At 53.9% G+C, this 27,690-nt stretch overlaps 13 protein-coding genes across 13 annotated transcripts; 7 read left to right on the top strand and 6 right to left on the bottom strand.

Moving 5' to 3' along the window:
• Positions 1 to 450: 450 nt before the first annotated feature.
• PG997_005563 (uncharacterized protein) lies at positions 451 to 2,996 on the top strand (the record flags this gene model as incomplete). Its single annotated transcript, XM_066809878.1, is given in 6 exon segments — positions 451 to 649; positions 887 to 1,018; positions 1,075 to 1,194; positions 1,268 to 1,402; positions 1,476 to 1,876; positions 1,896 to 2,996. The coding sequence occupies 6 exon segments, from the start codon at positions 451 to 453 to the stop codon at positions 2,994 to 2,996; spliced, it is 2,088 nt and encodes a 695-aa protein (XP_066668801.1).
• Positions 2,997 to 3,552: 556 nt separating this feature from the next.
• On the bottom strand, positions 3,553 to 4,825 carry PG997_005562 (60S ribosomal protein eL13; the record flags this gene model as incomplete). Its single annotated transcript, XM_066809877.1, has 5 exons — positions 4,633 to 4,825; positions 4,442 to 4,475; positions 4,283 to 4,329; positions 4,005 to 4,163; positions 3,553 to 3,951 (listed from the first exon to the last, which is right to left on the bottom strand). Exons 1-5 carry the CDS (start codon positions 4,633 to 4,635, stop codon positions 3,553 to 3,555), a joined length of 642 nt encoding a protein of 213 aa, XP_066668800.1. The 5' UTR covers positions 4,636 to 4,825.
• Positions 4,826 to 6,686: 1,861 nt separating this feature from the next.
• PG997_005561 (uncharacterized protein) lies at positions 6,687 to 7,523 on the bottom strand (the record flags this gene model as incomplete). The annotated part of the gene is made up of 1 exon (XM_066809876.1): positions 6,687 to 7,523. The coding sequence occupies one exon, from the start codon at positions 7,521 to 7,523 to the stop codon at positions 6,687 to 6,689; it is 837 nt and encodes a 278-aa protein (XP_066668799.1).
• Positions 7,524 to 9,640: 2,117 nt separating this feature from the next.
• On the top strand, positions 9,641 to 10,135 carry PG997_005560 (Dolichyl-phosphate-mannosyl transferase; the record flags this gene model as incomplete). Its single annotated transcript, XM_066809875.1, has 3 exons — positions 9,641 to 9,688; positions 9,800 to 9,868; positions 9,974 to 10,135. 3 exons carry the CDS (start codon positions 9,641 to 9,643, stop codon positions 10,133 to 10,135), a joined length of 279 nt encoding a protein of 92 aa, XP_066668798.1.
• A 371-nt stretch (positions 10,136 to 10,506) lies between these two features.
• On the bottom strand, positions 10,507 to 12,559 carry PG997_005559 (uncharacterized protein; the record flags this gene model as incomplete). The annotated part of the gene is given in 3 exon segments (XM_066809874.1): positions 10,507 to 10,640; positions 10,715 to 10,996; positions 11,008 to 12,559. The coding sequence occupies 3 exon segments, from the start codon at positions 12,557 to 12,559 to the stop codon at positions 10,507 to 10,509; spliced, it is 1,968 nt and encodes a 655-aa protein (XP_066668797.1).
• Positions 12,560 to 13,294: 735 nt separating this feature from the next.
• PG997_005558 (uncharacterized protein) lies at positions 13,295 to 14,198 on the top strand (the record flags this gene model as incomplete). The annotated part of the gene is made up of 2 exons (XM_066809873.1): positions 13,295 to 13,550; positions 13,615 to 14,198. The coding sequence occupies 2 exons, from the start codon at positions 13,295 to 13,297 to the stop codon at positions 14,196 to 14,198; spliced, it is 840 nt and encodes a 279-aa protein (XP_066668796.1).
• A 304-nt stretch (positions 14,199 to 14,502) lies between these two features.
• On the bottom strand, positions 14,503 to 16,218 carry PG997_005557 (SNF2 family N-terminal domain-containing protein; the record flags this gene model as incomplete). Its single annotated transcript, XM_066809872.1, has 3 exons — positions 14,503 to 15,352; positions 15,409 to 15,988; positions 16,074 to 16,218. The coding sequence occupies 3 exons, from the start codon at positions 16,216 to 16,218 to the stop codon at positions 14,503 to 14,505; spliced, it is 1,575 nt and encodes a 524-aa protein (XP_066668795.1).
• A 1,929-nt stretch (positions 16,219 to 18,147) lies between these two features.
• On the top strand, positions 18,148 to 18,864 carry PG997_005556 (uncharacterized protein; the record flags this gene model as incomplete). Its single annotated transcript, XM_066809871.1, has 1 exon — positions 18,148 to 18,864. The coding sequence occupies one exon, from the start codon at positions 18,148 to 18,150 to the stop codon at positions 18,862 to 18,864; it is 717 nt and encodes a 238-aa protein (XP_066668794.1).
• A 221-nt stretch (positions 18,865 to 19,085) lies between these two features.
• PG997_005555 (Fructosamine kinase-domain-containing protein) lies at positions 19,086 to 20,435 on the bottom strand (the record flags this gene model as incomplete). The annotated part of the gene is made up of 6 exons (XM_066809870.1): positions 19,086 to 19,191; positions 19,254 to 19,310; positions 19,359 to 19,485; positions 19,553 to 20,123; positions 20,184 to 20,299; positions 20,402 to 20,435. The coding sequence occupies 6 exons, from the start codon at positions 20,433 to 20,435 to the stop codon at positions 19,086 to 19,088; spliced, it is 1,011 nt and encodes a 336-aa protein (XP_066668793.1).
• Positions 20,436 to 21,254: 819 nt separating this feature from the next.
• On the top strand, positions 21,255 to 21,685 carry PG997_005554 (CVNH domain-containing protein; the record flags this gene model as incomplete). Its single annotated transcript, XM_066809869.1, has 2 exons — positions 21,255 to 21,452; positions 21,536 to 21,685. 2 exons carry the CDS (start codon positions 21,255 to 21,257, stop codon positions 21,683 to 21,685), a joined length of 348 nt encoding a protein of 115 aa, XP_066668792.1.
• Positions 21,686 to 22,404: 719 nt separating this feature from the next.
• On the top strand, positions 22,405 to 22,863 carry PG997_005553 (uncharacterized protein; the record flags this gene model as incomplete). Its single annotated transcript, XM_066809868.1, has 1 exon — positions 22,405 to 22,863. The coding sequence occupies one exon, from the start codon at positions 22,405 to 22,407 to the stop codon at positions 22,861 to 22,863; it is 459 nt and encodes a 152-aa protein (XP_066668791.1).
• Positions 22,864 to 23,628: 765 nt separating this feature from the next.
• Positions 23,629 to 25,117, bottom strand: PG997_005552 (uncharacterized protein; the record flags this gene model as incomplete). The annotated part of the gene is made up of 2 exons (XM_066809867.1): positions 23,629 to 24,999; positions 25,076 to 25,117. 2 exons carry the CDS (start codon positions 25,115 to 25,117, stop codon positions 23,629 to 23,631), a joined length of 1,413 nt encoding a protein of 470 aa, XP_066668790.1.
• A 446-nt stretch (positions 25,118 to 25,563) lies between these two features.
• On the top strand, positions 25,564 to 27,258 carry PG997_005551 (uncharacterized protein; the record flags this gene model as incomplete). Its single annotated transcript, XM_066809866.1, has 5 exons — positions 25,564 to 25,671; positions 25,748 to 25,783; positions 25,849 to 26,672; positions 26,746 to 26,914; positions 26,947 to 27,258. 5 exons carry the CDS (start codon positions 25,564 to 25,566, stop codon positions 27,256 to 27,258), a joined length of 1,449 nt encoding a protein of 482 aa, XP_066668789.1.
• Positions 27,259 to 27,690: the final 432 nt, after the last annotated feature.

Here is a 27,690-nt window from a genome sequence, read left to right as displayed (position 1 = left end):
CGTGACTTGCATCTTTACCTACCTATGGTGCTGCATCCAGCTTGAGCCAGTGCATGCTACGTACCTGAAAGTTGTCCCCTTTAGACAAAACAGACCACGACGACTGAGATATTTTCTGAAAAGAAAAAAAAAGAAAATATCGGGTCAAGAATAGAAGGTCGTACTGCGTCGCAATTTGCTGTCTATCCAAATCGCCGCCATCCGTAGCTGGTTAAGCAGGACTGCGCGATATCCACTACAGAGGCCAGCCACCTAGGTCTCTCCCTCCCCAAACCAAAACCACCACCAGACAGCATCCGGAAGCTCCCGGACCTTGCACGCCAACGACAAAACGCCGGGCAATTCAACGTACTATCAGGGGTCAGAGATAATCGGGGAGATCAGCTTCAACCTGGTACCTAGCACTCCTGCACGCCCTGCACGCCCTGCACAGCGCGGTTATCCTCCGCAATGACTCCCGATGATGTGGCAGCGGTCTTCGCGAGACAGGACTATGCTGAGGACTCTGGCTCGAGGATCTCGGAAGAAGGGCAATCAGGCCGCACCGAGGCATTGAGTCCTATCTTGACTGAAGTCCGTGGGCTCTGGGAGGGCGGCTCGGAGGAGTTGGACCTCATCGTGCAGAAAATTGGCGATGGAAGCCGTGAAGGTCAGTCATACCGAGCCTTTTTTTTCATGCGGAGGTTCTTCAATGCTAGAAAGTCATACGTTATTCATGTAACAATGTTCTCCTATCTTGATTTTGAAAAGAATTGTCTCATGGCTGGTCTCTCTCCGGCCTTCTACATGCCTAGCAGCGAGCCCCTTTTCTGCCGCCCATATATGCGTGCCATGCTGGCAGATCCATTCAATCAAAGCGACGGCTGACATGCGATACTCGATCTAGTCAAATGGCGAAAGCCCCTAGGCGAGTCGGGGATGCTCGACTTCTTCCTCGGGCTGGTCAACAACGACGGGCTGAGGCCAGCTCTTACCATGCATACTCTGCGTATCATAGGAAACTCTTGCGCGGACACCGGTAATGCCCACGGCCCCTTACCCCTCCTTATCCAACAGAGAGCTGAACTGATCCAGATGAGAACCGAGATCGTGTGGTTGCATCGAATTGCATGCCGAGATTGGTCAACTTGTTGAATAATGATGGTCTTCTTGCGTTGATCATCCCGGTGCTCTTCAACATCATTGTGGACTATGGTACGTTTTGAGGTCTCGGGCTTCACTTCGCGTTACATACTTAGAGACGAACTAAGCTGACAGCCTGATCCAGAACCAACGCAGGCTGCTGCATACAAGGCCGGCTTGAACCCCGAGCTTGTGTCTCTGATCTCCGGACCCAGGCTCCCAACCGCTGCCCCGCAGATGGGACTCATCTGCAAGTTGCTAGGACTCATCGCAAGCCAAGGTAAGGATGCCCGTTACAACTCCCAGTAGGGAGTGCCTCGACGACTGCGGTAGCTGACAATCTGTAACCCCAGAGGCGGAATCCAACTTCGTGCACCCCGCCACCCCCTTCACACTGTTGACCCTGGCCAACCAATCCTCGTCCGACGACGAAGAGGAGGACCTCGAAGACTTCATGTCCCAGACCTCGGTGGCCCTCGCCTACCTCTCCAACCCCGCCTTCCAGGAGTCCTTCCTGCAGACCCCGAAATCCATCCTCCGCTTCCTCAACGCCTTCGCCAAGGGCGTCCAGCGCTCCGCCGAGAACGACGCAACCATGGAGCTCGAATACGAAGACGCCGAGCAGCTCAAGAAGATCCTCTCCATCTTCCCCAGGCCCTCGCCGACCTCTCCGCCGCGCCCCAATTCGTCGCCGCCGCGCCCATCGGCAGCCCCGAGCTCGACGTGCTCCGGCAGTGGCTCGCCGGCGGGGACGGTCCCTCCCCTCCCCGAAGCTGCAGAGCGCCGCGTGCCTCGCCCTCGGCAACGTCGCCCGCTCCGACGAGACCTGCACCGCCTTCGTCCAGCAGTCCGCCCTCCACGCGCCCCTCGCCGCCATCGTCGCCGACCCCGCCGCCACAACCGACGCCCAGCTCCTCCACGGCGCCGTCAGCTTCCTCAAGAACCTCGCCATCCCCGCCGCCAACAAGCCCCTCATCGGCGCCGCCGCCGGCCTGCTCAAGCCCGCCGGCGGCGCCCTGCCCCGCCTCTGGCAGATGGACGCCGCGGTCCAGGTCCAGTTCGCCGCCGTCTCGCTCGCGCGCCTGCTCATGGTCTCGTGCCCCGACAACGTCCGCCGGATGTGCGCCGCCGGACACGCTGGCGACGGCGACGGCGACGGGGCGAAGAAGACGCTCCTGCTGCAGCTTACGGCCGTCTTCAAGCGGTCGGACCAGGAACCGACCAAGACGGAGGCGGCCAGAGCCGTCGCGGCGGCCTTGCGGGTCTTGCATTCTAGTCCAGATGTGTCGTCTATATTGTCTTCGTCCGCCACAGACACTAACTCGACAGGAGGAGAACTGCTTACCAATTTCTACGCCACACACGAAACCATCCCCGATGCCCTAACTTACCTAGGAGCGCAGAAGAAGTTCCCCGTCCTCCGCTCGGAACTCTGGTTCGTCCTGGCGCTCATGTCGCGTTCGCTCGAAGGCGCCCAGTTCTGCGCCAAAACCCTCCAGCAGACCGAGCTCACCCGCGCTCTCCTGGAGGCGGTCACGGGCCGGGATATCCTCGCAGAGCGCGAGGCGACGACCGGGACCACGCCTTCTATTGAAGCAGCAGCGCCGGCAGAAGAGAAGGACGAAGGTGTGCAGAAGATCGAAACCGGCGTGCAAGGTCTCGGGCTGGGAGCATTGGAGCCGCAACAGATAGATGCGACCAAGAAGGCGGACCTGAGCCGCATGGATCGCGAAAACGGGCTGGTGCTTGTAACCGAACTGCTCCAGCGTTGTGCTGACAAGCTGACGGACGAGGACCTTTTCCTGGAAGCATTACGAGCAGGAGGGCAAAAGATTACCGATGAACGTAGGGCATTGGATAGAGCCAAGGAGTAAAACGTGTTGGATGGGCGCTTATAGAGATGGGAGAGGTATCTAATGGATGTACTGGATGTGTCTCACGTTGATAATCCAACATGACAAAACCTGACACATGCCAATCGAACATATGTATTTGATCATAAGACAACAAGATGCTCGCTGCAGTCAGTCAGGTTACTCTCATTTGTGACATCATTGGTGACATTCTCTGCTCTCGTAGGACACATTCACAATATCATAAGGGTACCAAAGTCCACGCGAGGATCCGGATGGTGGAAAATAATTCGTTCTTGCCTTGGCTTCCGACGCCGAGAGATGTAAATTACTTTTTCTTCTCTTCTCTTCTCTTCGTTGCAGACGTATGCTGCATACATAGCGTGGGCGAGACCAGTTCCCCTAGCTGAGTCCGCGGCTGTGACCGACTAACCATCCGACCGTGTCCAGCGTTACACACATGAGAAGATGAAAAGCAGCAAAAAGCCCAAAGTGATGCAATGACAATGCCCTGACTCCCGTGACGTTCATGTTTTTCCCTCGAGAAAGTGACCTCGTTTGTCTATGAAGGAGTTGCTTATTTCTTGTTGGCCTCGGCCTCAGCCTTCTCACGGGCACGCTTGTCTCGCGCGCCTTGGTTGCGCTTGTCGGCGCGGGCCTGGCGAAGCTTCACGTAGGCACCACCCTCAATCTGCTTGGGCATGTCGCTCTTCTTGATCTCGGTAACGGCAGTGCTGTAAGGAACAATGGGGAGAGCGGCGGCGGAGGAGGCCACAATGTTGTCCTTGCTCAGGTCGGTCTCCTTGCTGTCACCAGCCTTGGGCTTGCCGGCCTTGCGGGGGAAGACAACGAGGCGCTCCTTGTAGGCCTTGAGGCGGGCGACGTTGGCAGCGAGAGACTCCTCGCTGAGGTTCTGGCGGCGGTGATCGACGGCAATACCGATAGTGGGGGCGTACAGCTTGGGGATACCGGCGGCCTAAAACCATGTCAGAAAGGCTTGTCTTCACACTCGGAAGGAAACCGAATTACCTTGAGCTCAGCCAGGGAGAAACCACGACCGGCGCGGACGCGACGGTTGTACTTGATGGTAGGGCATCGGACGATGGGCCTCAGCTTGTCCACGGGTCTGGGAGCGAGGGCAGCAGCCTTGGCAGAGCGAGCCGAACGACGTCGGATCTTCTGGGGAGCCTAAAGTGTGCGAAGATTGGATGTTAGAGATTGGATCCTGCAAAGCCCTGAAACCCGAACTCTTTCTTTCCACGCGATGTCGTCTTCCATTTTCACACAGGGAGGGATGTTTGTCGTACCTGGTCAAAGTGGCATCGGACCCGACGCTGCCAATCCTTGCGGAAATCTAATAAAATTGTCAGTCGCTGGTTGGATTTGTGGATGCTTCATCGTGGCGAGGACGATTCGAAGTGCTGGGCAAGTGCTGATGCCAAAAATCGGGGAAAGACTCGACGTACGGTTCTTCTGGATCTGGTTGTTGTGCTTGATCGCCTATGTGAAGAAATCCAGGTCAGTGGTCTGCATGTAGGATAATATTCCAGAGTGCGCTGGCTGCGGCGGTGATTTGTCGTCAACGCCCCGAAACGAATTCGGGGCATCTCTTCAAAAAATGCCAGGCAGCACGAGCTGCATCGTGGGGGCGACATACCATTGTGACTTCCTGCGATCAAGATAATTCCTGCTGATGAGGTCTTGGTGGGAAGGGAAATTGGTGCGAGGTTGGGCAAATTGTCGGAATGCGCTCTACTCAAACTCGCAGCTGGGTCGACGGCCAATTCCAATCTGAGAGGGCAAGCGAAATTTCCTAAGGTTAGTCCGGCTTAGGGTATGGAAAATCAATCCCACGGGCTAAACTGGCTGGGCACACACACACTGCGGTCAAGCCCCACACCACTGCTATCAAATTTACTGGAGGGCTCAAAAACCCTAGCACGCTCTCTCTGATCGCCAAAAAGTGGGGGCTCAGATCGAGTGTGGCTTGCACCCATCCAACTACTGAGGTGGCTTAGCCGACAGAAAAGTGAACCCCGCCAAAGTTCCTAACTCTGGATTATGTAATTGAACCAACGACAGCATTGGAAGCATTCAATCCAATTCAACTGTCAATCGCTGCATCACCACCACCTTTAGGTTGATTGGCAGAGCTCAACAAGTAATTCTGCTCCTCCTCGATTACGTGGTACACCAGTACCCAACTTGACGGATTGAATGTCTCAATGTCGTCGTGTTTTTGATGCACCCTTGCCCATTGAACCACTCCAACTACGTCACTTCCATGACGACTTGCCGTCTCTCACAGACAAGGCGATGCCAACCACCTTCTACAGGCACTTACCGTGCGAAACTGATCCTTCACGACTAGTATTTCTCAGGAGAATCTTGTAGGGGCAATTACATCACATCGCACACCCTCCCCGTATCTCAGTTAGCCATCAGCCGACCTCTGGCTTGAATCATTGGATGCTGGCGCAACATAAATGGACTGCACAATTTAGAGGTAACCCCAAAAGTGGTAAATTTCGGTATCGGATATCTCAGATTTGCTTTTAGGCCATGCATGCTGTGCTTGGTAAGCCTAGCACGGAAAGCGCAGGAACATGTCGAGATGCTGTCGCCCGCGTAGATCGTGGTGTAAATGATTGCCTGTTTTGCAAGGGCCATGTAGGACAGTCAACCAGGCGGCCATTTCTTGGCTTCCACAGGGACTATACAGTCGCGGTGCTGGTGACCCCAAGTAAGGTTCTTATTTTTTCCGCCGGCCTCGAGGTTCCGTGGTTTTGTCCCGCTTCAGCAAGTGCAACGAGGAGCGGCCTGCTTTGGCAGTAGAACTAGAAGCAGTCTTGGTACATTTATGATGCAGTCACCAGCCTTGGTATGTGAAAACAACTTTCTCCAGGTTTGATACCATTGCAGATGCCTTTGTCCTGGGCGTTCAACAACGATGTTCTAACAGAACCTGAGTTATCAAAGTATTAAGCGATATCGAGTAACGGATAACGGAGAAATACCCCACGATGTTTGCATAGTAACACCAGCAAACTGTCTAGGGGATTTTGTAAGTCCAAGGGTCTTGCAGAATTTCGTACATGTCAGTACGCAGTTTCCAAATCCAGTCTTATCTCGTTGGTTCAACATGTTTCCAGCTTTATGGGCTTGGTGATATTAAAGATTTATTAAACGTATGAATTTTTTTACCATATGCTTCAAGCATTGCAGAATGCTAAGACCACAAAGGTGCTTCAACAGTTGAGTAACAATAATACTTGCCATAGGTGAAATGTGTGAGCAGCTCCCTTTGCTTCTTGGGCCTGGTAGGCAACATGAGTTTCACCTCACACACACAACAACAGACAGACAGGCCCGTGGTTTTGAATTAGTACCAGCAGCATCTAAAGTTGCCACGAGAGTAACAAAGGGCAAAGTATTCGTCACGATGTGGGTTGTTGAAATATGAGGTAAGGGAGGGAGGGTTCGTTGCAAGGCCGTGGTCCATACATAAGCGCAAGACCCAGCAGCCATGCATCTTTCGGTATTAACTTTTAGATTACTTGATGAAGTCTTTCTTCATTCAACATATGACCCAATCCCATCATCCCCCAAGAATACAAACGCCACAGGTTACAAACCCTTTTTTTCACCCTAATTACAGCCATGAATCTCATTTGCTGTGTTGTTCAAGAAGAAGGTTATGTTCAGATTCGGTTAGATAAGCCCAGCCACGAACATGAGTCCCGCGATACCCATGGTTCCCGGCATTCTCTTGTACCAAGACCAAGCCTCCAAGGCCGACGAGCCAGCCGTGACCGGAAGAGGGGTCGTGCTAGAAGTAGGGTAGGCGGTGGAAGGAGATGAGGAATCCTCCGGCGACGACTCCGACGTGGTGGCAGGTACCGGGGCAGTGGTGCTGTCAGCCGGCACGCCCATGCTGATGCTGTCGACGCTGCTTGATGTTGTCTCCTGACCATTGACGGCCGAGGTGGCAGAAGTGGTAGCCGGAACTCCCATGGAAATCGAATCAGGCGAAGAAGACGATGCCGGGACTCCCATGGAAATCGAAGCAGGCGAAGAAGACGATGCCGGAACCCCCATGGAAATCGAAGCAGGCGAAGAAGACGATGCCGGAACCCCCATGGAAATCGAAGCAGGCGAAGAAGCAGTCGAGCTGCTGCCGACGGGGATACCGCTGCTCAGACCCTCACCCTCAGTGCACGTGGTGGCGGTGGGGCCAGCGGAGGCTGTCTCATTCTGGGCCGGGAAGTGGGTGAAAGACGAGGTCATGGTCGCGGTGCTGACGACGCGGGGCACGGTGGACGTGTGCTCCTCGGAGCAGGTCTCCGTGAGCGTAGCGGTGTTGACGACAGGGGGCACAGTGGTGGAGGTTTGCTGCTCCTCGGTGCAAGTGTCAGAAGAGAGCGTGGCGGCGGTGTTGGCGACGGGGGTCACAGTGGTGGAGGTTTGCTGCTGCTCCTCCTCCGTGCAGGTCTCCGAAGCGAGCGTGGCGGCGGTGTTGGCGACCGGGGCCGGCACCGTGACGGTCATCGTGATGGTGTGCTTGACAGTCGTGGTGCGGACCGGGGTGTCGCAGGTCGACGTGAGGGTCTGCGTATTGCCGTTACCGCCATTAGCGACGGCGGCCTCGACCAGCGGGGGCTGACGCCGCTGATGACGGCAAGCAGCGAGAGAATGGCCGCGTAGGAGTAGTAGCGAGCCATTGTGAGAGAAGTGAAGAAGCGATTGACTGTTCGGTTGGCTGTTTTTTTCTTTTGCAATTATCAACGAGTGACTGGGAATTCAAGAAGGAAAAGTGTTCCTGGTGAAAGGAATCCTTGGTGCAGGAAGTAGAAAGATAATTAGAGGCTGTTTGGCATCATTACAGAAAAACCGCACGGAGAGGGAAGAGAGTGAATATAACCTCCCTTATATCGAGTGAATCGATATCGAATCTGTTTGCTCAGCATGTGCGTGGTTTGGCCAGGCAAATATCCCTTAATTTCCTGCCCGATAGGGAGGAGTATCAAGTTTCCCTCGCCTGTGTGACGCAACAAGCGCTCATCGTCCCACGTACAGACCAGTATGCAAACGGTTCATAAAATGATCAACGGTCCGGCTAAGACATTACACGTTATTAGCTACTGCATGTCGGCCTGGATAAGTGCATTGCATGGTGTGAAGTGGCATGTGGAAACTTGACTGGATGAGTTGCTTGTGTCTATGTCAGAACTGAGTCCTGTTAATAAGACCAATATTCACTGATGAAATACTTTATCCCAGGCAGGACCATAAGCGACCAATCACCGAGAAGCCTCCCCTGTGAGATTATCTGTCATACCTGCGGTATTAGGCATCTTTCTGTTTCATAGGCGGTAGGGGGCATGGCTGCCCATGCGTTGGCCGTTGAACAGGATTCTGTGCAACTTATTTATGCCCCTAGCACTAATACCAATGATGTATTTCTGGACCTCCCACAGGCCAAGGGATCAGTCGCATATGCAAGACTAACCCTATCTCCAAAAGTTTATGATCGGATAGGAGCAATCTGTTTCACTTACAAGGGGAGACCAGTCAGTTCCGTTGAAGATACATGTAGGTATGCCGGGCAAGCGGGGAGAGACTCCATGGGAAGATCACCGCTTGGCAACATGCCCATCCATATCTGATTGCAACTCTTGAACTCTGCAATCGACCCGGGATTAGGCGGTTTTCTCCGCCCAGGCAGGCGTGCCTGATACCCGGCTTTCCCTGGGATGGGAGTCGACATATCACGATCATCTTCGACCCACAATCACCGCATTAGGGGTATTTGTGGGCGAGCCTGCGAGGTGAAGATGTACATTCAAGAGAAAAAGCGCAAACACACACACATAATAGGGACTGGACGCAGGTACTTGGGCCAGCCGGTTGGTCAGTTAGTCCGAGCTTCGTTCCATTACCCGACTCATGCCGTGTTTGCCTTCGGTGAGAGGAAGCCTTGATGCCTGAATGCGGGCAGCCCGCTCTAATCTGCCAGTGTCGGCTCACTCCAATTTGTTTGCTACAAGAGGAATGCGGGAATGCGGCAGCCAGGATCACCTGCTGGACAAAAAGATCCTCACGACCTGTCAGATTTAGCATGGAACATAAACATACTTCGAGAAGGCGAGGGAAAGGCAATCTGCCTCCTGGCATAGACTTTTGGTTGGTCAAATGTTGGACTTGGATTTGATTTGTAGCCAAAGATGAGGTCAAGTCAATCCAATCCAGCAGCTGAGATCAAGTGCTGCTCAGAGCCGGAATGTTTTGTTTGTATCCCGCCCGTCCATTTGGCGCGGGAGATACAAGGCCCCACCACCACCGCCAGCTAGGCCCGTGGACCCAATCAAACGTCACAGCGGGCGGGCGCGCTCTGCCCAAGCCCAAGCAGCCGCGCTAAAAGTGTCCTCTCAGCTATCAATCAATCAATTCAGGCCAGCCAGCCAGGGGTTGTCGGGGTGGCATACCGTAGCAGCCAGCAATCGTCAATTGTGCATCACCACGATCCAACATCTTCAACAAAGTCATTCATTTTCGGTTTCTCTCTGTCACACACACTCTCAATCGGGAGTGTTTACCTAATAGACCCCTTCTCTTTCAACCTAATGCAATCCAAACAAAACCACCCCAGCCACCGAACCGCAACCATGACGCGCGCCGTGCAGACCATCTCGCTCGCTCTTCTCGCATCGTCGGTATGGCTGCAATCTTAACCCACCAGGCCTCGCTCGCCTGTTAGGCGAAGGAAGTGGGCAAAATCAACCTATCGAATTGTTGGCTAACCTCACCGCAATTGGAATATATAGATCTACCTGGCGCTCTACCTGGAGCTTCTTCCCCTCCCTGAACTGGTCCAGTCCGAGGTTGTCCCTGTGGTACGTCCCCATCCATACCATCCATACCATCCGACCATCTCCCTTGCCCCCTTCCAGACTTCTTCGACCGCAGATGGACTAACTCTATCTAATCTTACCTTACAGCTTCCCTTCTGGGCTCTGGTTTCCTTCGGTGCCTACCTCCTCTTCCGACTCGGCTGGAACGTCATGACCTTCAACGATGTACCCGAGGCGCACAAGGAGTTGATGGCCGAGATCGACCTGGCCAAGGCCGACCTGCGCGGACTGGGCGTCACTGTCGACTAAATGCCTGGATACAACTTCTACTCTACTGGGAGAACCTACGCGGGTAAAACACGTATCGTCACCCGAGGTGAACACAGAGGGCAAGCATGTAAGAGTTTATGGTCTACGCAAGGGGTACATACGGGAATAATAAGAGAACCCTAGACGGTGGAGGGACGAGATGTTACTTCACGAAAGCTACAGTCAAAATATCATAATAGTGGCAATGGCGTTGTGTCATGTTTCTATCTCCGTTTGTGAGGTGATGATAGCTCGAGTATGAACCGCAACCGGGGCGTGCTCCCTCCCCTAAAACCAGAGGGCCTCGGTAATCGATATAAATCCACCAAACTAATAGAGTAGAAGCAGCAAACATGCCTCGCCACCACAGCTTAGTTCTTTCGATCGCCAATGATCAGAGCCACGACTGTCTTGACTGCCTTCATAGGATTGCCGCTGCCGCGCACCACCTTGTCGAACAAGCCCGGTATCCCTACCAAGCTGTGTTTAGTATCGTGGTGATGCCCTAAACTTCTCGTTAGTGTCTTTGTCTACAAGTAGAAAGGGGATCAAGAGCGGGATATGCATGATAATACGTACATTTGCTTGGTGTTTCCACCAAAGCCCCAATGCGGCTGTGTCCCTCACCAGTCCAGTCAAAGTCTATCCTCCATTCGATCCGTAGCCCAACCTCTTGAGACGGGCCCAGCTTCAATTCTAAACTCGTGCGACCCATGTGCGGCAGCAAAGCCGACCTGGGGACATCGTTCCGTGCATCGTACATATTCGTAGCGTTATCGTCCGTCTCGGCCTCGTCGCTGTCCTCATCTTCCACGCTGGGCCTCCCGGGGAACCCTTTCTCTTCCGGACCCGCCGCAGCTTCTTCGCGCAACGCAGCATGTCCTTGTCGGTGCCGAGCTCCTTCTGCACATGACACCAGAACAAGGCCCGCTTCGTGGCCAGGCGGGTCCATTCGGCCATGGCCCAGGCCACGACGCTGATGTTGCGCCGTAACGCGCTGTTGATGGCGCCCTGCTCGATTTTCGCGATGAATGGTCGGAGCTCTGCGGCCGCAGATGGTTCCAGGTGAGAGACAGACAAGTCAGATATAGATAACGTCTTGGTATCTACAGTCATTTCCATTCTGGCGGCGAAAAGACCTTGTGGTGAGGAAGCCGCAGTGATTTTGTGTTTTTGCATCAAGTGACCGGAGTCTCTTGAGCTGCGGGGTTGTAGAGAAATTGATGACTGAAAAACGAGCGGGCTGAATAATTGGAGGTACGGTAGCTCCTCAGCAGCACTCAAAGGTATAGGGTGATGTGAAATAGGGGGTGCTGGCGCCTCGGCCTCCTTGGGCTCAGCAAACGGCAGTGATGCTATGGCCGCGGGGTTACCAAATAGAAGAAAAGACACTGGGTTCAAGGCTGCCTCCAACCAGGCGTCCTCGGGCGAAGACTCGGGCTTTGGTGTTAGTACATGGCGGCGCAAGAGGTCGAGAAGACCGTCCTTGTCCTGGACACTAACTTTAGCGCCTTGCGAACCGTACGTATTGTGTATATTATCGTTCTCTGATTTGGCGATTTCCAAGTCAGCCTCCATCTGGGCAACTTCCGCCAAGAGCGCATCTCGTATAGACTTCTTCTCGGATAATGCATCGGGCTCGCTAACGGATCGTGCGGGATGCGGTTTGCCCGACTCGGCGGCCAATCTGGCCGATATCCTCTTCGGTCCAGGCCTGCGAGAGGGCGATGTCGGTATGGTTGTAGTAGTCTTCCCTGCTGCCTCGACCGGCCGCACTGCCGGTTGCTTCAACGGCGAACTTCTCATCTGCTCAGCCAGCGCTCGGCTCCTTCTAGGACGCTTCGTTGGCGAGCGATGGATGCCGTAGGACGAGGAAGCAGGGGCGGGCGGGTCCGATGTGGCCTTGTCTGTTGGCGTCGGTGGTGGGAGCTCTGGCTCCGTGGCATCTTGGCTGGGCAAGACACCCGGTGGTGGGGACCGGCGCAGAACCTGTCCTCTGAAGGGGTCTAGCAGCTCTTCATCGTGATCGGAGGGAGGCGGCAAGGGCCTCGGCGATGGCTTGTTGGGCGTCCTCCGTGGCCTGTTGGCCATGCCCCCCTTCAAAAAGCCGCGGGTCGGCGTCTGGGAACCGGACGGGACTGGTTGTGTGCTCGGAAGCTCTTGTCCTACCGATGCCGGCTCGTTTTCGGAAGCGGCCTCGAGTTGTGAGCGCCCCGTCGCGGATCGCTGGCTTTGGCGCTCGAGTACCTCTGGGTTTGCGCGTGCCAGACTCGACTTGGTTGGGGATGCGAAAGAGGGCCGCCTGGAAGTCGGATTTCGAGCTGTTTTGCCAGGATTCGCTGCATCGTCAGGCGCGTCCGAGGTGCCGACCGGTACACTGCTCGATGGGGAGGTTTTCCGCCTCTTGGGTGCTGAGGACTCCATGATAGACACCTAGAGTATGTCGCTGGCTAGCTATATACCCATTGGTAGAGATATAAAAGAAGTCGCAGTTAGAGCCTGGCCTCAATAGCTTCTCATGGCATGTGCAACTTTCTGCGCTAGCGACAAAACATGCACTTCCAACAATGTGCCGAAGGGGTTTGGCGGTGGTTCGCTGGGCATAGAAGAAAAGAAAGAGAAAGAACTATTCGCCGAACTCCATCAATTGGCAGCGGCCTATCGCGATCGTATGCGCGCAGCTGCTGTATTTATTAGTAGAATGGCCTTTGTGTTGTAGTACAATTATTTACATTTGGGACTGGCAACCATCCGTCGCGTACTCGCGTTAACCCACCAAGAGAGCTCCAGGGTCAAATCAACAAAGCGGGCCTGGAGGTACCTGGTGAAAGGTACCTTACCTGCTGCCCCTTTCAGGTTAGCGCGGGCTTTGTCAGTTCCCATTTGATCGGCCCTCGGGTGAGGGCGGCGCATGACGTCTGAAAGATTTTGGCTCAGCCGCAAGCCGGGCTGCCGGGATTGGTCAGATTGCAATTGATGCTGGAGGCTTTTTCTTCCCATTTCTTGACCAAGATCAATCAATTGCGGTCGCCGACGTCACACCCTCGCTTGCTTGCGGTAACATCTAAAAGCCCTCTAACCTCACTTCACTTCACATACTCACTCGCTCCCTTTCAACACTCGTTTTACGGTTCTCGTCAAGCGTTTATTTCACCAGCCATGTCGTCCGCCGGCTCCCGGTCGCTCTTCCGCGGAGCGCAGATGATCTCGCGCCGGTCCATCTCCTCCTTCAACAAGACGCCCCCGGCCGCCAACAAGGGCCACCACGCCAATACCGAGCAGGCCATGCCCATCGGCTCCTACTACGAGGCCATCATGGCGAAGCCCCAGCCCATCCCCGAGACCAAGCCCGAGGAGCCCCCCGACCACCTCTGCCACCAAGTCTTCGCGCAGCACCGCGAAGAAGACTGCCTCGGCACGTAAGAACTACTCCAACAGAGCCCCGAACAGTATGCTAATATGTACCCCCCCCAATACAGAAGGCGGAGGAGAAACAGTAGATACCAGCGCCGCGCCCGCCCCGTCGCCCACAGCCGAACCCGCTACCGCACAAGAAAAGGCAAAAATCATATTTGGAACACGTCTAGCCGGCCCCATCGAGCGCGCCGAGAGGTTAAAAGCTCTCCAGAGCCGGAGCAGCTTGATCGGCGGTGTCCTGGTCCCGCCGCGGCCTGAAGAACCGGACAACTGCTGCATGAGCGGCTGCGTCAACTGCGTGTGGGACCAGTACCGCGACGACATGGAGGAATGGGCTTCGGCCAGTGCTGCCGCAGAGAAACGGTTACAGGAACAGCAAGAACCACCGGAAGCAATTGGTTCTGTCAGCGCTACCAAGGGCACTAAGGGTTTAGACGGGGCGGGCGCATCGCAACCAAGTCATGGTAAAACTACGAGCATGGAAGACGACGGTGGTGGCAGCCACACTCTCCGCCAGCCTGAGATCAGCAAGAACATGTGGGATGAAGACTTGTATAAAGACATTCCTGTCGGAATACGGGAATTCATGAAGACAGAAAAGAAGCTCAAGACACGTCACCACGAGGAGGGTAGCGTTGGTGGCTAACAGCACAGTTCTCGATTTCCAGCCCAAGTGTACTATGGCGAATGATACCCTAATAGAAGGTTCCTATTTACAATGTCTGTCGGCGAGTCAAATCCCAGCAAGCATCACACTGTATTATGAACGGTGCTGTTATATTTTCATCTACATTTCGGTGGTTATCAGGGGTGGACCGATCGCCATCGTCTCGTTCTGTCCTGATCTAAGCTCGCAGCCGGAAAGCATTTCTATCCAAAATTTTCTCTATCATTTTCGTCACAGGTTCCATCTAGTCCTCATGCCAAATCAATCGTTGGATGTTCATCCATTACGCCTCTGAGACCTCGTCGCTGTCGCTGGATGTCTCTTCGTCGCTAGGTACCTCTTCGTCTCCGAGTACCAACCTGACATGCTCCTTCTTGTCGTTCTGCATCTTCCTGATTTCTTCCTCCATGGTGCCTTGCACAAATAGGCGATACACGGTCAGCACCCGCTCCTGCCCGACCCGGTGCGCCCGGCCAATCGCCTGCTCTTCCACATAAGGATTGTACTCGGGCTCCATGAGGAGCACGTGCGTGGCCCAGGCGATGTTGAGGCCCATGCTGCCCGCCTTCGTGGACATCAGCAACAGCTTGGCCCGTTCCCGGAAGTATTTTAAGGCGTCGTCTCGGGCTTTGACGTTCGTCTTGCCGTCGTAGCGTTGGATGTTGGTGCCGATCATTTTGGTGAAGCCCCCTGCTATGAGCAGGTCCCGGAACTTGTCCAGGAACGTCGTGAAGCCGCTGAAGACGATGACCTTGGCCCGCTCGTCCGCTTGCCAGATGGAATCGAGCAGCTTCAGGGCGCTGTCGACCTTGCTGCTGGTTTTGCCCGGTTCGAGGTCTCGGTCCTGGAGCGCATCCGGAAGAAGGTCGGGGTGGAGACACAGCTGCCGGAGTCGCATTGTCTTGACCAGGGCGGCACCCTTTTTGGGCCAGATGCTTTTGTCCTCGTTGCCGTCGAGCGTGTCGTACATGTCGCGCTCCTCCTTGCTGAACGTGACGGGCCAGTCCACCTCGATCCGCTCGGGCAAGTCGACGATGGGCTGACCCAGGACCCGGTCCGTCTTGGTCCGTCGCAGCATGATCTGATCCAGGAGCTCGTGCACCTTTGCCAGCGCCGACTTTGCGTTGTGGGTGCTGCGCTCCTGCTCCTTCCGTTGCATTTTGGGGCAGCGCCGTCCTTCTTTGCCGACAGCTCTTCGCGCAGCGGCGCCCCGATCTCTTCGTCGAACACGTCCTGGTCGTTGTAGGGCTCAATTCTCAAGAACTGTATGAGCGCGAAAAGCTCATCTATAGAGTTCATGATAGGAGTTCCAGTTAGACACAGCCGAAAGTCCGCCTCCAACTCGGTTACGGCTCGCGACCGATCCGTGCCTGGGTCCTTGATGAGTTGCGCTTCGTCGAGGATCACGCGGTGAAAGTGGGAATCAGGGGACAGCAGGTTCAGGTCGCGCGAGTTTTCGGTCGATCTCTTCTTTCGTAGCTCGCCGGACAGCATATCGTATGTAGTGAGTACTACATCGTGCGATTTGAGCTCCGCCCAGCGCATATTCTTCTTCTGCTTGGGGCCATGATAGGTCACGATATCGAGTATGTCCGGCTCGACCTTCCTCTCGAACTCGTCTTCCCACTGTTTCAGGAGAGAGAGGGGAACCACGATCAAGGTCGTTTTGCTCTTTGCTCTTTTCGCTGCCGGCCGAGAGAGGATCAGGGCCAGGGCCTGGATTGTTTTGCCCAGTCCTAGATCGTCGGCCAATATGCTCCCACCGTAGGCTTTTTTCACGCTCCATCAGCCATTCCAGGCCCAGGCGCTGGTGTAGCATGAGATCGCAGCTCATCTCAAGGGGAGTATCAGCACCTGGTTCCAAGCGAAATCTTTTGGAGCTGCCGGCCTGATCAGTGGTGGAAATAGGAGAGGGTTGGCGCTTGAGGTTTGAGGAGGACTTCAATGGGCCATCGTTAAACGAGGCCAGATAAGGATCATCTCCTGTCTGAAAGCTCATCTTGTAGAGTGGATGTTGGGTAATGTCGATATGTCTAGCTGATGCAGTATGGATGTGTTGGCTTGGTTCAAGGTAACTGCTATGGGATGGTAGGCTCCTAGCAGTGTTATATAGTATTCTCGAGCTGGTTTATAGCAGCGTCCTGAGGGAGATGGCCTCACGGAAAGACAAAAGAAACGCCATTCTATTATATGATTTCATTCTTCGAGAGACAGCTAGTTAGGCATGGTGTGATTCTGAGCTGTAGAGGATAAGCCCCTTTTACCTTCTATCGTTTCCTTTCGATACCAAGGCGCAAAAAAAGACCAGTGAGTCCTATCAAGGCTTTAGGCCGGGGGTGTCTATGTATCAAAGTTACTGTGGTAGACACAATACAGAGGCTTCGTGGAATGTTCCGGAAACCGATACTTCGACATACTGCCTAGTGACCGCCACAAGATGCTTTACAGTAAAGAGGAACACTACTATAAATGAGTCAGATAGTCATTTAATTTTAACCTGAAGAATCTAGCATACATAAGCAGCCTTATGGCGGTTCTTGCTTGGGCTCCCACGAAGACAAAGGGCATAGGCAGCATATCTATACCTAAGTAGTCACCATTCTTTTTACAAAAACACACTCGAAGGGGAAATATTGAGCCTCGACCAAGAGTGATGCTGTTTCAGATCAATTTCATTGCAGAACGGTCACCCTATAAAACACAAATGGGGTTTCCCTCCGTTACCTACAAAGCATGACACAAAGTAACGACAACACAACAATGCATAACCTACGTATATTCCGAGTAATATTATAGGCTACCAGATTCTGCTTACTTGCAGCATGCCTGTCTTGTGAACTTAGTAGCAATTTTTCATTATTTCTTTGTGCATAGGAGGACATTGTCTGAGGCTGACTGATTTCACCGTTGCGTTTACATTACATCAAGCAAACAAAAATCGCCCTTGCTTCGATATATCTAGGATACGATAGCCCAGTCACACTATCATCTATGCTGCAATTACCATGGTTTGAATCCGAGGCCAACATGAATGTCCAAGATGAACTACACCGGCTCTTTGAAGCTAGGGTCCGAGCCATGCTACAGGAAGATATCAACAAGAAAGCCAAGCAGAGTTTTGATGTTATCCAAAGAAGCCGGGCTGTGATCGAAGAACAGTTCAACCTAATTAACAAGGATATCGATTCCGTCATGAACAAAAGGTCCGAATACGCTGCCTTTCTCAACTCCAAAGCCATGTCTGCAGAGGTAGCCGACTTTGAATTCGCACAGGCAGTCAACCCGTTGCTTGAGTCTATATCCGGAGAATGGATGTGGGAATCAAAACACTTGCAGCTCTGTATTTCTTGGATGCCGCGAGCTCGAACACCTCCATCCAACCCGCCTCAGCCGACGGAATGGCAGGGGGACCCGAACATGCCCGTCGCTCCAAGCACGACGATTCAAGCAGTACAAGATCCCAGGAAAGACCAACATCAAACAAAATCTTCATATCTTTTGAACGCACATCTGATCCCGCTCCTAGAGGAAAAAGTACATACTCGCCAACTGTTACATAACCCCATATTCTGCACCCCCACTGACAATGATATACACTAGCTATCCCGAGGCATCCTACGCAGGATCTGTGAGGGACCGAGAATCCAGTGTTCTGAATTGACACGCAGAGGATACGTCTTCAAATGGCCCGGCAGCAACGGCATTTACTGTGCCATCAAATGCTGGCCGTGCAATGTGCTGAACACATGTGACCCCCTTGCTCAGGGAGCGAGCATAGCGGTACAAAGTCATTGGAGAAGTGCTAAGCACTTGGAGTATAAGGGGTATGCACTCGAGAGACTCTACTGGGAGATTATGACGCAATACACTTATAGAGGTAAAGTGCTACCCGAAGACGCCCACACAATGTTGCTTTGATAATGACAACATGCTGACGGTCCGAAGTGGAGGGAGTAACGCCAGACTGGCTCCAGCTCAACAACGATGCTATCAGTTGGTTTTAACCGCTTCTCGTAATCTTGAATCATGTGTTGCTAACCATTCACTAGAACGCGCCAATCAAGAAAAGGAACTGAAGAGGAAGCAACGACAGGGACAGAACCTGGCCGAGGGGCCATGTCATGACATCTTGATCAATGCCCAACTCTATGATGGTGTTGCTGCTCGGAACATAGATCCAGAGAAGAGCTACAAAGAACCCCAGGGCTTCGCTGATCCAACGACTCTTACGGAGAGAAACGCCTTTACGGGATCCTCCCAGGCTTCTTCCTCCATCGGCGGTAGAGATGGAAGTATGCATCGTAACGTGCCGGCCTGGCCGTTCCATTCTTTCTCGCCCTTTGCCGGCAGCATCTCAGAATCTGTCACTGGAGAGCAAGGATCCAATCACGAATACGCCCCCGGCAGCCTGCAGGCGGCGTCATGGAGTCACTCCGGCCACGATCGCATCCGAAACTACAGCGACGGCATCGCAAGGTATCGGAATGGTGAGGAGGGTGGAGATAAGGAAGGTGACACGAGAGAAGACTACGACGATGACTTGATTTTCATCCGCGAGAACTTCATCGGCCCAACCGTCCAGGCTGCAGAGCAACATTCATACAAGACGGCTCGCGACATAAAGCCAGACCCTGGCTCGGAATAAAGTTCTCGAGTGTGAATGTGTTAGCCTCGGATGTATATCATTGATTCCATCATCGCGTTCTTGCTTGTTCATGTCTACTGGCTGCATGTCGGTTAATTTCATAGACATGGCTTCTCCTCGTCAGTCATTGTTCTCCCCCTGGATGGGACAACGAGATCATCTGCTCTTCAAATGGCTCATGAATGTTCGTCAACTCAGGAGTCAGGGGCCAAGGCTGTAAGCTACAGCCTGTACTCAGTCTCAGATCCCGACATGTTGTCAATCTCTATAAAGCCATCCATCCCCGAAGGATGTTTCGCAATGAGCCGTCGCATCTCCTCCTTGACACTAAAGTAAACAGGATTTATCAGCAACACCGTGGAAGAAGCATAGTTGCCAGTTTTACGTACTTCTCCCGCAAGAAAGCCCGATGGTCATGGAGACCCGCATTGATGATGTTGTCCCGCCTATCGAGATTGGTTACCATGGGTTGGACATGGAGGTATCAAACTTACATCGCGTATAAAGCGTTGCGGTCATCAAAGTCCTCCACCGGCTCAGAAGGCAGTATTGCCTCTAGATACTTGCTGACATGCTCGCCAGTGAACTGGTATCGTGACTCTCGCATCATACCCAAGTCAACTGATAGCCATGAAATTAGAAATATCCTACAGTAGGGATAGGTAGCATACTTCGATTATGTACATACGTTCATTGTGCCCGTAGCAGCAGCAAGCATCAAACAACACAATACGCTGCGTGGACTTGTCGATTTGCACATTGCCTGGCCAGAAGTCGCCATGGACCAGGACTGGTTTGATGCCCCTTCCTCCCGTCTGGAGCGGCCGCAAGAGCCGTGGGACGACTTTCTCGAAGAACTCGTCTGCAGTTGCATCAAATTCAGGATCAGGGCCGCGGATGCTGTGTTCCCAATGGATGTCCGAGCGGAGCTGGCGTGTAAACCACTCTTCCCACGTATCGCACCAGTCGTTGACAACAGGCACAACTCCATTGAAAGTCTGCAGGTGGAAGCCGAATTTGCCGTTAGGCGAGACAGATGTCCCATGGAGCTTCTTCAGAACCTCTGCAAGTTGGGCCGGCCCAGCCACTTCCTCGCTGAGGTTGAGGAACGCAGTGAGGAAGAAAGAGGAGGAGGGGTCCGAAGCAAGTGTCCCGTATCCTATGGGGATCGCCGCATTGCCGGGCAAGTACTTGTGCAGCTCCTTTTGGCTCTCGAACTCTCCCTTGGCGAGTTCCGCATGCCGAGGTCTCTGTATTATCTGGGCCGAACGAGCTTAATGACGGCAACACGGGCTGGAAATAGTTTGACAGACAAATACCTTGAGGAAGTAACTACACACCAAACCTTCGCTCTTGACGTCCAACTTGTATCCCGTCGACCAGCTTCCTTTGCCATGGGGTTTCTCTGATATAACCTCGGAATCAAGAGGCAGAGCTGTAATACATGTCAGTAAGTTGTGTTGTTGGTAGAAAAGGTAATAGCAGTACTATTATAGCCCACCGCTATATCCAGGGCCGGCTTTGCCTATGGACTTACCAGCAGCTACGGCCGGATCCAACTCAATGGTCATTGTGACTATCTGTTCTCGCTCGAGCTTTATCGAAGTTGCCGGTGGGATGAGAGCCTGGATACCTGCTGACATGATCAAAAGATGGCGGGAAGGTGGAACCCGATGCTCGCTCAGCTTCCCCTCACCCTCACGCCAGGGTTGGAGCGGCACAGGGTATCATCGTCAGTGGAGCGAGCAACTTGCAGAAATCCGACAACATTCATTTTCCCAAATAAGCAATAGCCCTGTCAAATACGGATTTCGGCCACAGCGGTCATGTCTGCTGATACGGAGGCGGTTTAACAGGTTTTGGTTTTTGGCCTGATTCTGATATGATGTCTTGTTTTGCGCAAAGACCTACGTAGTAGATTCCAAGACATCGCACTCGGAATCGGCTTATCAATCAGTTAGAATGGATCATGCCAAGGAGTATAAGCGCCGTTCCCGTTGAAAAAAACCCGATTCTAGTTAGCAAATCGGCAAAACCCACCCAAATGCGGGCTGACTTTCTCCATAATTCCCCTGGCATCCCTGTTCAGGCGCCTATACGCCGCCCTATATCGACAGCCACCTCAGCCTTGATATCGTCAATAGTCGACGTAGAATCACCGAACCCACGACTCCTCCCACCCCCACCTGTCAGCATCATGTCAGCATTAGAGGCTGCTTAGCTGTTGACCTGACCGTATGTTCTCGGTAAAGTAGCGGGGCCTTCACTATATAATTCTGCGCCCGCGCCATAGCCTCTGGATCCTTCCTTACACCGATATTTCTCGCCACGACAAACAGCCAAGAACCCGCGGCAGCCCATATTCAGTCAAATTGTTGTTTTTCGCAAATATGAAGGTTTCAGCAGTCATTTTCACCCTCGTTGGGGTTTCGAGCGCAACCAGCTGGGGCGCCAACTGCTACGACGAGAAGTTGACCGCCACCGGCGTTCTGACCGCCAACTGTGACGCAGGCGACGGCCAGGGCACTCGGAACGCGACGTCGATCGACTTGAACAAATGCTTCGGTTGGGATGGCCAGAAAATTGCCGTGAGTTTACCTACAGACTTCCTTACCCATTCCACTTATTGTCGACAAAAAAAGAGACGCTGACCAAAGATGCAACATTATAGGACATCCCCAACGGCAACTACAGCGAGTCCTGCACTGACTGCACATTAAACCGTCTTGTTTACCGTCTCCCTATATACAAGAAGCAGGTCTGGATGAACTGCACCTGTGGCGAGCCTGAAGTGGATGCTGCCCTGAACACCGGTAAGTGACCTCCAAGATCTCGTCTGACGTGATAAGTTCGCTGACATAGGACGCAATTTGCAGACCGAACTCGATTGGACAACGTCTATGGTGTCTTGACTTGTTAGACCGTGATGTTCTTCAAATTCCAAGCAGGCTTGGCTTACGATTATGAAAAGGGGATCATGAATGTGGTAGCTGTGAGCTTACATTCATTGGAGAAGATGTGTTCGGTTATGTAATGAGTTATGATTATGAAATGTTCTGATACGTCGCCATCCAGTTGAAGAACATCCAACATGAGTGTCTTTGTTTGCTCGTGTACCATGAACCACTTTATGGCACTTTCGCGGACTTCCTCATCGAAGATGTAGTTCAAATGAGTCGTGGGACCGGAGTCCAGGGGGGATGGGAATGGATTGGCATGATAGTACACCATCTCATGGTCACGCAGCAAGCAATGTGAACTGTTCATGGCACTCTCCTCGGAACCTTATCTATCTCCAAGCGTGCCGACACAGGTGCGTTTCTTCAACTCGTACACATCAAATCGTACCGTGGAAGAGATGAGTAAATAATGACTGGCCTGAAGAATCAAAGAGACCCGGGGATCTGGTAATAGCGTCTGTCACCTCCAATCAGCGAAACCTCTCTCCACCCTAATTCTTGGCCCCCAATACAACAATCCCTCCACCCTCGTCCTCCGATGGAAACTCCAAACGAACGCATACCAGCAATGGCTGATACAATGACGATTGGTGGACCTAGTCCCATGACTGTCATTTTCAGTGAAGCCAGTACCCAGCACCACCGTCTCCAATGCTGCAAGCTCGCAGCTACCGCCTTTGGGCCTCCTCTCTCCGAGCAAGACTACCTGGAGCGGGAAGCGTACCTCGACCAGCAACCCCTCACTCAACACGGCGGATGGCGGACATGGTGTCTCCGCACGACCGCAGAGCCGCCGGGTCAGGTCGTCTCGGCGTGCAAGACTATACAGAGGAGCCTGCTAGTACGCGAATCGGGCACTGTCAGCGAGCGAAAGGGGTACTGCATCGCGAGCGTGGTGACCCATCCCGACTTCCGCGGCAGGGGGACTTGCGTCGGCGCTTCTTCAGAATCTCGGGCGCTGGTTGGATGGCCCCGGCGATGCGTGCGCCAGCATGCTGTATACCAGCATTGGAAACGTAGGCACCACCAGATCCTTTGAACTTGAAATGCACGCTCGATATATTACTGACACTTCCCCAAGTTTTACCACAATAGAGGCTGGAGAATGCTTCCCGCCTACCAGCTTGAGCTCTCTTTCCCAACGCCAGGGCTTCGCTCGCCATCGGGCCTGACAATTCCTACAACACGGCTCCTGGAAAAGGCAGAGATCTCCGAGTTATGTCTGCAAGACGTGGAAAGCATTAAATCCTCGGTCCAGACTTCCCAGGAGAACAAAGACGAAAGGCACATTTCGGTTCTTCCGACACCAAATATCATAACATGGATGCAAGAACGATGCGACTTCACTGCTTCCAAGGTATTTGGTAGAATACCACGGTATCATGGTTCAATCTGTGAGTCAGCAGATACCTGGCTTTACTGGTACCACGATTGTAGGAAGAACCATCTGGCGGTCCAAAGGATCCATCTTGGGCTGCCGCGTGGCCATCCTCAGCTAGTACAAGCACTGGCGGCTATTCTATTTGACGCGGTCAAAGAAGACCGGGATTGGAACCTACCCAAGCTGGTTGTCTGGGACCCTAGCGCTGCCACTCTTGAAGCCGCAAGTACGCTGGGCGAAACCTACGGCATGGAAGTGGACCACGGTGAAAGAGTCAGTTCCAGCATGCCTTCTATCAGATGGCACGATGCAGACCTTTCGCGAAAGATCATCGTTCATAACAGTGGGAAATTCACCTATAGCTGAAATGGGAACAATTCTGTTGACGAATATCCAATATGAGTGTTCTTGCTTGGTTACCTCTCAGATCACCCGCGCCTCATATGCGGCCACTGAATCAAATCTCTTATCCCCCAACTCATGAAGCCGGTGTTGGGATCTGATAGAGGCCTGGAAACGCCCCCCTCGCCGTGGGGGTACCCATCCAATCTCCTGGATTGGCCACCGCATCCAGGCATGATGAGCATCATCCACAGCCGTGTAGATGCGATCGATCAAGTGCACTCCCCAACCCTTGAGCCACCAATGGTACTCTAGCTTGTGGAGGAGGACGCAAAAGAAGGCCAATATGCAGAGCGCGTCGCTGTTTTTCTGCCGCAGCAGGTCGATGTAGCCGTCGGGGATCTTGTACAGCCAGGTGAAGATGCTGCGGGTCTTGTCCTCGTGGCCGGGCTCCTTGGCGTCGAAAGAGGAGAAGGCTGATCGGAGGTCCCCGAACGCGGCAAGCAGATGCTGTCGTGTCGGCTCCTCCTCCGAAGTGCAAATTTCGAGGTGGTTCTGGAACTCTCTTAGGGCTTCGTGGTCCGGCTGCTGCTGCTGCTGCTGAGGATCCCCCTTGTCGTTGATATGGCCGTTGGGGCGGAATAGGAACGCGATGGACGATGAGAGCATGGCACGGCCGTTGGCCTCCAGGATGGTGCGCAGACCCCGGAAGAGGGTGAGCCAACTCGGTATGACGTTGCTCGCATCAAAGAAATGGTCGTCGTCCTTGAGGTTGGCGAACGAGATGAACAACGTCAGGCTGCTGAAGCAGTACATGGGCACCGAATCTTGTACCGAGATGTTGGACAGAAGAGGGGCGGCTATAGAGGTGGCGGCTGTATGGCGAGCCGCGGCCTCGGCGTAGTAATACTGGCGGGACTCGGGTCGGAAGTGTCCCAGGTGCGATGCCGCCAGGGCCAAGATGGAATAGAGCACATGGGGATGGCAGAAGCCCAGTTTCGGGACGTCGACAAGGTAGTAATGGCGGGTCACGGGGTCGGAAGACAGCGTGGGGCCAGTCGATGTGGTGTAGTGGTGAAGAAGCTCCAGGTCCAGGACGGTGAGAGTCCCCAGGCCAGCACCGCCGTTAGTGGTCTGGCCGCCAAGGCGATCAGGCGTGGGAGCGGGAGGAGAGACTGCAGGGTGACGGGCTGGCGCATCTGGGACAGCGGAATCATCCGCCAGGTCACATGGCGAGCCACGTCTCGAACAATTTCGACAGCGCGGGCGCTCCTCACCGCACTTTGGAACATACGTCAGCTGGGAGACACACTCGATGCAGCGGGAAGCCGTCAGACGCTCGGGGATCACACCTTGACCTTCCTTTTCTTGCAGTTTTTGCAGCCGCTCCTGGACTTGATGTGGCGCCGCCTTGATGGCTTTTCGGCAGTTTCTGGAGTCATTCCGAGCTATCTACGAGATGCGAGCGTCGGTGATGGTTCCGACCGGTCTTGAAGGATATACGAGGTTACGTGTCGCTTTCACTCACGGCACGACCAAGGTCAAAAGGAACAAACAAGTCGATCCTCATCGCGAGGTTAGTGCTGACCTAACCTCGGATTGTCGGGCAAAGCCGAAGTCTTTGCGAAGTCTTAAGTGGAGACTCTCCTCGTACTCCCTCGCACTCTCTTCGCACTCCCTCGCACTCCCTCGCTAAGCGCGAAGCATCCCGCGCGCCAAGCCTGGGGGCTGAATGGTAGGAGCTATGTACAAGTTGCGCTAACCCCATGCTCAGCTCGCGCCGATGCGTCGTCGATCACCGCCATCGTCATTCATTTCCAGGAGGGACATTAATAGCCATGAAATAGTAATATCACTTCAATATGCGAGCCTGAGACAACCATAAATAGGGAGGGTTGATCGTGTCGAGTATGAAACGACGGCCATAAGAAATCCAGTCAACTCACGCCAGAAACTTGAAAGTGCCTCGCCAGCAATTGCCCATCTCGGAAACTCATCACCATGTTGTCAAAAATCATGTCTTCTGGGTTCCTGCTGTCGCTGTTCATGCTCGATGGTGTGCATGGGCGAGCTCCATCCGTTGGCAACAATAACAATACGCAGAGCCTTACCGGCTTCGCACCAGTATGCAACCGCAACCCCCTGAACATGGACAGTGGACGTGGACCCGCCCATCCTTTTCTGACCTCATGACTTGCAGTGCGATGCCCTCATCAATGCCGGCCTGTCTCATGCCGTGCACCTACCTTCCTCCCCCTCTACCCATTCCTCGTTCGAGGCTACTATTGGCCCGACACGCAGCGGGCCCCCTGGTGCTTTGTTCTACCGAGCAGTACCGCCGAGGTCTCTCGAGTTCTTACCGCCATCCGATCCGCCGGCGATGGCGCCGGGGACTGGCATGTAGCCATCCGCAGCGGCGGACACGGTACCAGACGATCCAACAGCCTCGAGCAGGGCGTCGTCGTCGACCTGGCCCGCCTGAACGCCACCACGTACGACGCCGCCACCAAGATTGCGAGCGTCGGGCCCGGAGCACGGTGGGGCGAGGTCTACGCCCGTCTGGAGGAACACGGCGTCAGCGTGACGGGCGGGAGAGAGGGCGTCGTGGGTGTCGGCGGGCTTTTGCTCGGCGGCGGCGTCTCGTGGCACACGGCGCGGACAGGCTTCGCCTGCGACAGCGTCATCGACTACGAGGTGGTGCTGGCGAGCGGCGAGATTGTCCACGCCAACGCGACGGCCCGCGCGGATTTGTTCCGCGCGCTGAAGGGAGGCGGCAGCAACTTTGGCATCGTCACCGGCTTCCATCTCGAGACCTTTCCCGCGGCCAACTTTGTCGTCGGCAGGAGATCCATCAGCATGGAGCACATCGACGCCGTCATTGACGCGGTGGCGGCCTTCACCGATCTGGACCGGACGTACCACGACAACGCACTTCTTTCGGCCATCCAATACCGACCAGACACCGAGGCCTCCATGATCAGTGTGACGGAGATCAACACGTTGAACCGTGCCAACAGCACGGCGTTCGACGCCATGAACCGCATCCCGACATTGGCCCCGGCCACGACAGAATCGTTGACGCTGGCCCAGTCCGCTAATTCTTCTGCACTGGGGGGCATTGTACGGTACGTTGGGCAAGGACGTCCCCCACATCGTCGATTTGGAAATGACTGACTCTTTGTTTCTTCCCTGTATCAGATCCGCTGGAGCTGGGCCCGTGACGATAGCCAACGACCCGCGAGTGATGCGCTACTGCGCAGAGCAGCACGAAAGCCTGGTCGAGGACTTGAAAGCCGCCCTCGGGCCCAAGGCCTTCAGCACCATCCTGGACTTCCAGCCGCTTCCCGCTTACGTCGCCGACATTGGCGTGCAAAAGGGGGGAACATGCTCGGGCTCGAGCGGTCCCCGCGCAACCGCATCCTCTTTGCGGCCGGTGCCATCTTGACGACTCGGAGCAGCGCGGACCGGTTTCCGCAGGTCTACCAAAAGGTGGCGGCCATGGTCCAGAGGATCGAGGCATTCGCAACCTCCGTCCGAAGTAATGACGAATTCGTATACCTTGCCTATGCTGATGCTGCGCAGGATCCCCTTGGGAGCTACGGCGCAGCCAACGTGCAGCACATCCGAGACGCCGCGAAGAGATATGATCCCGATGGCTTTTTCCAGCATAGAGTACCGGGCGGCTTCAAGATTAGCAGAGTGCTACACTAAAAGAAGATGGCTCTGTAGCTTTTAGGTGCTTATTTTATCGCCGAGAGATTTCGAGAGGCAGACTGGTAGCAGTCATGTATGTAGAGTAGCACCTTTCGGAGTAGCCGTTTCTGGCGTCAGCCTCTCAATCGATAACCGCAAGATATAGTTATGGCGTCATATAATAGCCTATAACAGATATTTCAAGACTTATTTTATTGCAGTGACGATTGCGAGAGGTCGCTTGGCTCATCGTGTTTTAGTCTGGTTGTTTGAAGGGGGAGCTGCATCCACAGCCTACCCCTTTTTATTCCTTCTGTCATTACTAAACCATTAAGTACCGTTGGTTCTCACAGTGCCCCAGGAGAACCGGCTTATATGCATCCCACAAACATTGAAACAGACTATCATACGCCGTCGTCTTGCGTACTATATCGTCGTCAATATAACCGA

The sequence above is a fragment of the Apiospora hydei genome (assembly GCF_038363865.1).
Source record: "Apiospora hydei strain CBS 114990 chromosome Unknown utg000005l_segment0_segment0, whole genome shotgun sequence".
Taxonomy (NCBI): domain Eukaryota; kingdom Fungi; phylum Ascomycota; class Sordariomycetes; order Amphisphaeriales; family Apiosporaceae; genus Apiospora; species Apiospora hydei.
This window is presented reverse-complemented; position numbering and strand designations above follow the sequence as displayed.